Source organism: Balaenoptera borealis (genome assembly GCF_965194805.1).
Source record: "Balaenoptera borealis genome assembly, chromosome: 5".
Lineage (NCBI taxonomy): Eukaryota > Metazoa > Chordata > Mammalia > Artiodactyla > Balaenopteridae > Balaenoptera > Balaenoptera borealis.
Window position 1 is genome coordinate 349,010 of NC_138862.1, and position 12,105 is coordinate 361,114.

At 46.7% G+C, this 12,105-nt stretch overlaps 1 protein-coding gene across 23 annotated transcripts in view; it reads right to left on the minus strand.

Moving 5' to 3' along the window:
* DIP2A (disco interacting protein 2 homolog A) overlaps nucleotides 1-12,105 on the minus strand; it is a 91,975-nt gene that overhangs the window by 57,609 nt on the left and 22,261 nt on the right. For 16 of the 23 annotated variants that reach the window (XR_014245124.1, XR_014245125.1, XR_014245126.1 and 13 more), the window contains 3 exons: nucleotides 9,066-9,185; nucleotides 7,698-7,943; nucleotides 3,291-3,425 (listed from right to left, as the gene is read on the minus strand). Coding sequence is in view for 14 of the 23 variants with exons in the window: in XM_082393740.1 (XP_082249866.1) it covers nucleotides 3,291-3,425; nucleotides 7,698-7,943; nucleotides 9,066-9,185 (501 nt within the window). In the remaining 9 variants the exon portion in view is untranslated. Of the gene's footprint in view, nucleotides 1-3,290; nucleotides 3,426-7,697; nucleotides 7,944-9,065; nucleotides 9,186-12,105 lie in introns of those variants that run through there. The other 7 variants (XM_082393741.1, XM_082393739.1, XM_082393746.1 and 4 more) reach the window with 5 other exon arrangements.

Here is a 12,105-nt window from a genome sequence, read left to right on the forward strand (position 1 = left end):
CCCCAACCTGATGAAGAGCATCTATGAAAAACCCATGGCTAACACCACAATTAAAAATTGAAAAGTGGATGCTTTCCCCTAAAATGGGAAACGAGGCAAGTTGTGTCCACTCTTGACATTTCTAACTGACATTACTAGAAGTCCTAGACACTGCAATAAAGCCAGGAAACTAAATGTTCCTACAGGCAAACAATTTGGAAAGAAAAGTAAAATGGTATTCATAGACAATATGATCATACATGTGGAAATCTTACAGAATCTACCAAAAAGACTACTGGAATTAATGTAAGGTCAACATACAAGAACCGACTATGTTTCTACAGATGAGCAATAAACTGGAAAAAAGTTTAAATACCATTTGTACAATAAAAGCATCAAAAAATATAATGTATTTTGAGATAATTTTTTTTTTAATGTACACATTTTTTAAATATTTATTTGGTTGCACCCGGTCTTGGTTGTGGCAGGTGGGCTCCTTAGTTGCGGCAGGAAGGCTCCTTTGTTGCGGCTCACGGGCTCCTTTAGTTGTGGCATGGATCGAACCCGGGCTCCCTGCATTGGGAGCGCAGAGTCTTAACTGCTGCGCCACCAGGGAAGTCCCTATTCTGAGATAATTTTAACAAAATATGTGCAATACCTGTAGACTGAAAGCTACAAAACAGTGCTGAAAAAACTTTTTAAAGAGCTAAGTAAATGGAGAGATATACCGTATTTATCAATTGAAACATACGGTATTGTTAAGATGCCAATTCTCTCCGAATTGATCTAGAGAGTCAGTGAAGTACCAGTCAAAACCCAGTAGGAATTCTGGTAGAAGTTAACAAACTGATTTTAAACTATATATTAAGATACAAAGGAGCTGGAATAGCTAAGGCAATTTTTTAAATGAAAAGAAGAGCTGAAGACAAACTACAGTACACAATTTCAAGATTTATTATAAAACCACATATAAACCCCCCCCATATACATATATAATCATGACAGTGTGGTATCAGTATAAGGACAGACAAAGCAGTGGAACAGCATATAGAGCCCAGAAATAGGCTTCTCTCATATGCGGTCCACCGATCTTCACTAAAGATGCCAAATAAACTGGATAGGGAAAGAAGGGACTTTGTATTACATGATCCTAGAACAACTGGACATCCATATACAGAAAAGGGAACTTAGGTTCCTACCTTGCACTGATATTAGACTTAACTCAAAATGAATCATATACCTAAACATAAAACATAAAACTATAAAATTATAGGAGAAAACCTTTATGACCTAGGGTTAGGAAAATATATCTCAGATATGACACAAAAATAGGATCCATGAAAGCAAAAAATGGTAAACTGGACTTCATCAAAACTAAAAACTTCTGCTCTCTGAAAGGCACTATTAAGAGAATGAAAACACAAGCCATAGACTGGGAGAAAGTACAATTTATAAACCTGATAAAGAACTTGTATCCAGATTATATAAAGAACTCTCAAAACTTAGTAAGATAACAAACAACACAATTTAAAAAGTAAGCAAAAGATTGGAACATACTTCTAAAAAGATATATAGATGGCAAATAAGCACATGAAAAGATGCTAAACATCATCAGTCATTAGGGAGATGCAAATTAAAACTATAATGAGATACCTCTACACACCTATTAGGACAGTTAAAATTTAAAAACCGACAATACCAATTCTCGGCAATGATGTGGAGGAACGGGGACTCTTATCACTAACGGTGGGGATGTAAAATGGTACAACCACTTGGGAAATCAGTTTGGCAATTTCTTAAAAAGCTAAAACATAAACCTGCTATATGATCCAGCTATCCTACTCCTAGGTATTGACCCAAAATAAATGAATGGATATACCCACACAAAGACTTGTAAAGCAATAGTCACAGCAGCAGCTTTACCTCTAATAGCCAAAAACTGGAAACACCCCAAGTATCCGTCAGGAGGTAAAAAGATAAACTAGTGTGCATCTGTAGGATGAAATAGGTCAAGAAAGGGAATGAACTGTTGATACATGCAAGAACATGGATGAATTTCGAAATAATTTTGCAGAGTGGCAGAGGCCAGACAAAAAAGAGTAAATGCTGGGTGATTCTATTTATATAAAATCCTAGAAAGTGCAAACTAATCTATAGTGTCAGGAAGTAAATAAGCGGTTGCCTGAGGGAAGCCAAAAAGGGCAGCAAGGCGCTATTACAAAGGCGCACAAGGAAGGAAGCCGCCAGGAGCGCTGGGTGTGCGGGCTGCAGTAGGGGTTTCACGGTGTACACGTCTCCTAAAGCTGATAAAATTACACACGTTAATATGTGCAGTAGATAACGTCACTTATACCTCAACCAAGTTCTTAAAATATTTTAAATAGGGACTTCCCTGGTGGTCCAGTGGTTAAGAATCCGTCTTGCAATGCAGGGAATGCCGGTTCGATCCTTGGTCGGGGAACTAAGATCCCACAGGCCACGGGGCAACTAAGCCGGCCAGACGCAACTACAGAGAAGCCCGCGCACCGCGCGCTGCAACGAAAGATCCCACGTGCCACAACTAAGTCCCCACGCAGCCAAAATATAAATAAATAAATAAATATTTAAAAAAAGAAAATTTAAATATAAAGAATAACAAATTAAAAATTTTAAAACCTATCTAACAAATGTAAAGCCTGCTTCATGTTGACTCAGTTTCTCCTCTTGCACCTGAACAAGGAGCTGAAAGACCTCAACAAAATCTGACCGACTGCTCAGGAGTATAAAACACTCCTGAGATACTCTGGATTTTTCTGCAACTCAAATTTGGCACATTGGAAGGAAAACTCCATGTGATTCTGATAAAAGATAACTGGAAACTGTTTCAAAAGGAAATAGTACAAATGAGGAGACGAGACTCATGCTGACATCTCGGGGCCTGCACGTGGCACAGCCCGGCCATGGCTGCGCTGAGCACAGGCTGCTGAGGAGGGAGACTGCAGGGGTTGCTGTCCCAGGCGGGGCTGCACTCATCCTACTGGGTCCACGAAAGGAAACTTCCCCAGCTTCTCATTTTCCCACAGTACCGTAGATCCAAACTCTGGGCGTCTGATTTAAATGTGAAGGCTTTCTCCTCCCTACTCCCCTCTTTCCCCGTTTGACCAATTCCGAAGCTATTCCTGATTATTTCTCCGCAAGATATACACACGGGCAGTTTAAATGCACCAGGAGGATACCTGATGACTGGCTCAGGTTTGCTAAACCGAAGACACCAAGGTGAGGTGCAACACCTGTGCTCTGCTGTCTCAAAAGCAGGAAGAGGGGCTGCTCACCACCTGCCGTCTCTAGGGCGCGCCCGCTGCCCCCCCGAGGGACTCCTGTCGCGGAAGCCAGCTGTGGACGCTCACAGGAGGCGTGCTGATGCTGTGCGAGGCCCGTGGTGACATCGGGAGGGGCAGAGTGCAGATCTGCTTTTGAAAAACAAACCCAGAATAAAGGTGCTGTTAATTCAGAAGAGCACTAACCTTAAGCTGCTGTTTAAACCCCATTCAGCTGAAGCTTCACTAGCTGAGCTCTAAGCAAGGCGTGGGGCATTCTGACTCATTTTGTTTTTCTGGTTGACCGAGGCACATCAGATCCTGTGAACTCTGAACTCCAGACATGGCCCGACAGCACTGTGTGCATGTGGCCGTCCAGTTCTGAGAGGCAACTAGACCAGAACCACCAACTACGGCACAGAGACGGTGCAGGGAACTCGCCTTTCCCAACGGCCTAATGAGGTTTTACTTAGAAATCTCCCTCAATGAAGCAGAAACACATTTTAAATCAATTGTTGTTGGAACATTTTTCATTGTGTTATGAGAAAAATTGCCAGGCTTCTATAAACTACCCCCACGCCCCCAAAAGGCAAGTTGGCTGTCATGCAGACACAAACCTTCACAGTCTTCACAGAATAAACCTACACAGATTAAAAACTATCCCTACTGCCAGTTCAAAAGACCCACTATTAAGAGGCTGCAATCAGCTTCTTAAGGCAGAATGTATTCATGTCACATTTAAAGACAAACTATGTCAGATACAGAAAATGTTTAAAGTCACTCCTTCCACTGTCTGAATGTCGACTCTGGGTTTCGTTTTCACTGTAGGGCATTTTTATCTGTTCGGATACTGGTTGGCTGAGAGCTGCTATAGCATCTCTGCTACAACCAAGCCTTCCACCAGGAAAGTACCGAGTCCGGACCTAGCGTGACGCTCGTCCACTCTTGAGAATCGATACTGATCTGTAATCTCTTTAGTCTTCAAATGAATGCTCCCACCATCATAGATGGCACTTTGATACTTAAAATTTTTTAATGCCAATCATTTATCTATCATTTCATAACCTAGGCAGTATGCAATCTAAGAATTTTAAAAAATATGTAGAAAGATGAAATTATGTGGAAGAAAAACACAAACTCACTCTTAACATAGCAGAAAACACCACTTAGAAAAACCTAACTTTTTGACAGGAGTTTTCACAACCCTTGAAAAAGCTTGATATTAATGAAATTAGCATTTTAAAGTATGCTTATCATAAAGTTCTTCAGTTTAAAAAGAAATTTCCCCGCCCTTCCGAATCTAGCAAAAAAAAACCCAGTGATTTTAACAGTTATTAATGAAAAAAGGTACAAATGGTAATCTCAACTACCAAGTAGTTTCTTAAATAGCTGCATAAAAATAAGCAAACTACACTCAAAATAAAAATGAACTACTAGGACTTACTGGTGGTGCAGTGGTTAAGAATCCACCTGCCAATGCAGGGGACACGGGTTCGAGCCCTGGTCCGGGAAGATCCCACATGCCGCGGAGCAACTAAGCCCGTGCGCCACAACTACTGAGCCTGTGCTCTAGAGCCCACGAGCCACAACTACTGAGCCCGCATGCCACAACTACTGAAGTCCGTGTGCCTAGAGCCCGTGCTCCGCAACGAGAAGCCACCGCAATGAGAAGCCCGCGCACCACAATGAAGAGTAGACCCCGCTCGCCGCAAGTAGAGAAAGCCCACGTGCAGCAATGAAGACCCAACGCAGCCAAAAATAAATAAATTAATTAATTAATTTACAACAAAACAAAACTGAACTACTGTAGTTAAATGTACTGCTTTTAAACATAGGTATTTAATTCGTGTCCAAATGTTTTATGTATATGATTTTCCTAACCCAAAATTGAAAATGATATATATTTTTAATTACCTTTACCTAACATTTTCTGCCTCCAATTTTTTATAGTCATCTTCTTTCTATACTTCTTTCCTTAGTCCAAATTGAAGAATTCTCTAGTGTCAGAAACTAAAACAAAGGATGGTTTTTATAACAAGGAGAGGGAAATGGAGTATTTTTCAGATTTAAAAATTCAGGTCAAACAGGTAGCATATGAAGGTTACAAACAACAGTGAGGTATTAAGCAGAGCCCGAGTTAAGATGTTTAGAATCTACTAGAACTAATCACACGATGTGCACGTGAGGCCAGCCAAGCAGGATGCGAGAAGAGCAGTGTCAGCCACACCTGCACAATCAGGAGTCCTCCACCCACAGAGGTGACAAACCCGCCTTGGAAGTCTTTACAGCCAGGGCCTTTCGGGGATGGAGACGCCCACTCAAACACATCTTACGTTCAAAACACCCCACAACCCTGGGGAGTCGAGGGCTGTCTGCTTAAACATTTTGAACTGTGGTCAATTTTTCATGCTAAATATGCTTCTATTTCTAACCCACCAGGAAGCCGTGTTTACGACAGCTCGGCAACGGCTAATACACGCAAACTCTGCCCTATTCCCCTCACCGTCGAACGCAGAAGAGAGCTTCGGGAAGCTGAACTAAGCCAAGAGAACATTCAAACGCTACCATTTTCCTCACACTGGAGGTACCTGTGTATTTCCAAAATGTGAAATCGCCGTGACAAACAGGAAAATATATCCATCTCAAGCTGTTTTCAAGCTCTCCACTGTAAACCCCTGTGAGGACAGGTGGGCTATAACCACCAGCCATTTTAGGACCCCCAGGAAAGCTACCAAAACAATCCTGGCAGGCTGTTTCCAAAGGAGCCTTTTCTCGTAAAGCAAACTCCCCAGGACAGTCCTGACAGCCCGACCCCGGCGGTCTTAGAGGCTCCTCCACATGCCGGAAGCAGGTCAAGGCGTCGTGAGTTCTCACCCAAGACTCACGGCATGAGCTCCACAGAAACGTGCAGACGTCTGCAGTGACACAGCCAATAACAAACAAAGAGCGTCCCTGATGGGCCCACAGAGGCCAGAGATGGAAGACATCGGTCACTTACAACGCCCAGTCCAGCCAAAGGACCGAGATCTTACATGAAAGCAGCTCAGCACCTGAGACCCGGGCCTGCCTGGGGGAGTTAACCCACTGGGAGCCCACCCAAAACACTGGCCAGTCATGGGCACACCTCTGATGCACCATGTTGGTTTTAGCAGAACAGCAGCTAACAGCAAAGAAAATGAACAGGAATCAGAAAACTGCGGGCCAGCCCTGGCTCCAGCACAGCCAGCTGTGTGGTCTCAGGCAGGCTGCAATCACGCGACTTAGCTCTTCCCTCCACAGCTGGAAGGAGAGGGTGTTCAGATGATCCCAGCAATACTGATGCGCCATCTGAGAAGTACACTTTTTTAAGGTACTCGTGCAAGAATGCATGTGGCCTTTGCATGCCAGCTACGTTACTGGTTTTGCTTTTAAAAAAATGACTTTAAATGGTGAAAAGTTTGCAATGTTTTCCTTTCTAAGATTAATGTTATTTATTTATTTATTTAATTTATTTATTTTTGGCTGCGTTGGGTCTTCATTGCTGTGCGCGGGCTTTCTCTAACTGCGTTGAGCAGGGGCTACTCCTCACTGCGGTGTGCGGGTTTCTCATTGCGGTGGTTTCTCTTGTTGTGGAGCACGGGCTCTAGGCGCACGGGCTTCAGTAGTTGTGGCACGTGCGCTCAGTAGTTGTGGTGCATGGGCTTCAGTAGCTGTGGCGCATGGGCTCAGTTGTGGCTCGCGGGTTCTAGAGCGCAGGCTCAGTAGTTGTGGCTCGCGGGCTCTAGAGCGCAGGCTCAGTAGTTGTGGCTCGCGGGCTCTAGAGCACAGGCTCAGTAGTTGTGGTGCACGGGCTTAGCTGCTCCGCGGCATGTGGGATCTTCCTGGACCAGGGCTCGAACCCATGTCCCCTGCACTGGCAGGCGGATTCTTAACCACTGCGCCACCAGGGAAGCCGCTAAGGTTAACGAAATTTAAAGGGCTGGGTGACTTGGAAAAGGTCTAGGCACCCGTATGACTGAACTCTGACTGACATCTCTTTTCAGGTTGAGGGCTGTCTAACCCTGGTATGTGGAGGAAGAAAGGCCGGACGGTGGCTGCAGCCCCAGCCCTGCCTCGGGACACCCAGTGCAGGGACAACCGAGGGCTCCAGCTGGACACACAAGGAAGGAGCAAAGGCGGGGACCACGTGCAGGCGGCAGGCCCCCTGATCGTCAGGGACCGCCCACCTGTGCCGGCCCCCCCCCCCCAGAGCAGAAACACCAGGCACTCATCGGGGACCCCGGGGCAGGCCCACACGCCACAGGGTCTGGGGCTGCCAAACCACAGAAGCATCAGGAACCACTTCTGTTACCAAAAGGACATTTTCCGTAGGAAAAGGAGAAGGTGGGTCTGGGTGGGCGCGGGGGCTCCCCTGCCTCGAGGGGTCCCTGCGGCTGCACTGACCTACGCGGGCGAGGGCCGCGGGGCCTGCGGGCGCGGCGGCGGCGCTGGGCGCGGCGGCGGCGCTGGGCGCGGCGGCAGGCTGCCCTCCCGGGTGAGATGAGGTGGAGGAGGCGGAGGAGGAGGTGGACGAGCCCTGAGTGACCTGCTCGAGCCAGGGCTCGACGCTGGGATGGCTCTGGAGCGGAGCGGAGGCGAGTTGCCCGGGTCGCCGTAAAGAGCCCTCATCTTCTGAGGCGGACGACGTGTCTGTGGTCAGAATAATGAGGACAGGCATGAGGGGGGGCGTCCTCCAGGGCGGAGTCCCCACCGGCCCCAGCCGGCCCGTGCCCTGGGCCCCTGCACAGCCGCGCCCGCACGTCCAGAAGGGCCTGCGTCTGACCGACTGTGAGCCCCGCGGGGCAACTCGGGAACTGGCTTCACCCCGGGCTCCCCCGGAGGGCTCAGTCTCGGGGCGCCACACCCGGAGCGCAGCCAGCCCCAAGCCTGACGGCTTTAGCGCGTGCTGTGGGGCCCCGGGAGTCCACCCCAAGGGCACCTCTGTCCCCTCAGCGGACGTGACTGAGCTCTGAAAAGAACCCCTGCCTGAGACCACCGCCTCGGGCAAGGAAACTGATGTGAGTTCTGGTTTCCTCCAGTCAGCACGACTGCATTTTATCATGGGTTTCACAGTTATCAGTATGTTCTTTAAAAACTGGGTAGTATCTATGGTTATATTCAGTAGAAACAAGAATTTGACGGCCATTTCTAAGACTTTTTTCAACAACATAAACTTCTTTTTTAAGTGAGGAAGCATCACCAAAACACTACGCTTATCTTGCAGACCTGGTGTGTTTGGTTTTTTACCATGTCTTCAAACCAAACACGCGCGTCGCCAGTTTCATGACTTAAATAACCAGACAGGCGGCAGCAGCCTCGCACTCTCAAGCACCTGGACAGGGTTTTCGAAGAAACTTAAGACATACTAACTATCCTGAAGAGAGACCCCACGTAAAAGCTTTCATTTCTAATGGTCACGACAACAAAACCACAATAGCAGAATAAATAAAAAACCCTCCAAATAGCCTTATTCTTTCCCATTTAAGGCCTGGTAACAACATAACAAGTAACAGCTAATGAGATGAGAATAATTTTAGAATTCTGAATTCAGGGAACTCTGTCATCCCACGAAGCACGTTCTCCAGGTTCCTCTCTTTACTAAAAGACACAAACTGCATCTTAGCGAAAACATTAAAATCTACACAGATGTCCTGTAGGAAGCAAGCCTACACCCACCCCCCCCCAACACACACACACACTCTTCACTATGGTCGGAGGCTGTGCCGCCCCAACGGGAAACCCCTCCCAGGCCACCGTGACCCTGCCCAGTACCTGGGGGTGTGTAGGCCTCCACGGACGTGTGCGTGAGGACGGAGCGCCTCTTGGAAGGCATGGGCATCTTCCTCTCTTTGTATTTGGCCAAAGCTGCCTGCACAGCCTCGGTGTGAACATCTGCACGGAAAGAACAGCAACAAAAACATGTGTTACTAGATTCCTTATGAAGTAACAAAACCATGGTCCACGTTTTTATTTGTTTTCACTGAGTGTAAAAGGAACGCAAACTCGGCCTACACGTGGGTCCCACACATTGGTCCTAGATTTCCATAAATATTTCTCGGCTTGTAGATTTGACTTTGGAAATATTTTCAGATTTAAATCAAAAAGAAGAAATCCCCAAAACTGAAAATAAAATGAAACATGAACCTAATGTGCTCTGACTGTGGCACAAACCACTCCAAGTGGCGCTAAAGCCCTGTGGTCAGACCGTCAAGCTGCTGCCCCAGACAAGCCCCAGGACGGCAGAACCGCACAGGGAACGCAGGCTCTCTTGCAGTCTTGCTGCGGGTGGTCATGGGGGCCCCGCCACACTGCCACACTTGTGGTCAAGTGTGAGAGAGCGAGCAAAGAGGGGCCTGATGGCCTCACTCCATCACCCCTCCCTGGAAACCAAGACACTCGTAAGGGAAAGAAGAGACACAGACAGAGACCAAAGAAGTGAGGGAAAACCCTGCAGTCCTGAATCTGAGTGGAAATTATCAGCGTGAACACACGTGGCATTTTAGCTTTAAACAGTATGTCTTACCTCTGTCCCTACGAACGTCTAGGACTGATGAGAAGCCCGATAGCAACAAGCACCCCTACCACCCAGCCTGTGGTCCTCAAGCACCACCTCATGCAGGCGCCCTGAGACACGGCGGATCCTAGGGTGGGGGCAGGGAGCACACGGGAGCCTGGAGCATTGCATCCTAACAGCCAACGAGTACATGGCCCAGTGACCCAAATGCCGGAGCCGATGTGGAGACGCCCCCAAAGGCTCATAAAGATGGGGCAGTTGGAACATCACCAAGGGTAAATGCTAGAAGGACTGAATATCAACTACAATGCTGAAAAACAAGATAAAAGAAAAGAAAGGAAGGAAGAGAGGAAGCAAAAGTAATTGGCTGCCTTTGGAGGATGCCGGTGACCTAACCCATTATTTTAAAAAGGAGTAAACAGATGGAAAGAATTGAGCGTTTCTCCAGGCTCTCCTGTGCCTTGTGGTGAGCGAGCACAAGTTTCTCTCCACAGAAGCAGTCCAGCCATTTTGCCACCCTAATGAACAAATGGGTCTGCCAGCATCCCAAGGAGGAGAGAGACTCAGGCCTGCAGTGCCTCTTGGTGAGAGAACACAGAACCCTACGTGACCTGCTGGAGCCAGGGAGCCATGGGGCCACCGGACCACAGCCCAGGCCCCAAGACCGAGTTATCGAAGGTGGAAACACACATCAGCCACCTGAGATACGTGCACCACATTCGGATCCTGGGTCCAAATAAACTGTTTTTTTTCCAAACCACAGGAACATTTGGGTATTTGACACTAAGGAATTATTGTTAATTATTTTGTGACAACGGCATTATCTTTTAGAGATACATGCGTTCTTTTCAGATACAGAAGCCAAGAATATTATGACCTCTAAATGAAATAACATGATCTCTGAGACGTGCTTCACAATCACATGGGAAGGGAGGAAGCAGGGGGTTGACGAAGAAGCCAAGACTGAGCCTGAGCATGGCAGGAACTGCGGGGCCTGGACGAGTCTGGGGCTCATCACACCACCAAGTCCACTTTCGTACGTGTTCAAATTTTCCCCAACAAAATGTTTTTAAAGCATTTAGAAACCTTATAGTAAAATGGCTCATAGGGTACTATCAGGAAAGATGAAAAATTCACACCTAGGCGTATTAAAATAAAATTTACAAATATCAAAGACAGCCAGTCAATCCTAAAAGCTTCCAGAGAGAAAGAGCAAATAATCTTGAAGGATCAGGAAACAGACTGACTTTACTCAATAGTAACCACCAAGAAGGTGCAAGAAGGCAACACAGCTGAAGAAACGAGTGTTGAACCTAGAATTTAATATCCAGCCAAAGTATCATTTAAACTTAAGGGTCTAATAAAAATACTCCCAGACATACAACCGAAAACACTCATGAAAGACAGTGCTCAGGAGAGAGACAAACCTAGGAGCCCCTTCAAGAGACCTGGCTGTGACTGTGAGCACACACCTTAAACGTTACTGCCGCCTTAGAAACAAACAAAAACCTAAGTACAGATAAGACAACCGACAACTAAAAATCTAGACAATGTCAACATTACAGGGTATAAAGCAACAGATCCAAGAAGCTCAACAAACCCCAAGCACAAAAAAACAAAGAAAACTACACCAAGGTACCTCATAATCAAGTCACTCAAAACCAGTGACAAAAGAGAAAAATCTTAAAGGTACCAGAGGGAAAAAAGGCACAGTATATACAAGGGAACAACAGTAAGGAATAAACTTGGAGGAATAACACTACTGATGTGAACAATGATTGTTAAGCTACAATCATTAAGAGAGCTGGCTCTGCCATACCAACAGACGAATACATCAACAGAATAGGACAGAGTCCAGAAAGAGAGTCACACATGCGCGCGACCGCTTTTAGACAAAGGAGCAAGGGCATCGGGGACAACGGGATTACCACATGCAAAAAAGTAAGCTGTGTGCCATACCTTGAATCATACTAAAATTAACTAAAATCTAAATCATAGACCTAAAGGTAAAACCTAAAACTAGGGCTTCCCTGGTGGCACAGTGGTTGAGAGTCTGCCTGCCAATGCAGGGGACACGGGTTCGAGCCCTGGTCTGGGAAGATCCCACATGCCGCGGAGCAACTAGACCTGTGAGCCACAATTACTGAGCCTGCGCGTCTGGAGCCTGTGCTCCGTAACAAGAGAGGCCGCGATAATGAGAGGCCCGCGCACCGCGATGAGGAGTGGCCCCCGCTTGCCGCAACTGGAGAAAGCCCTCGCACAGAAACGAAGACCCAACACAGCCATAAATAAAATAAA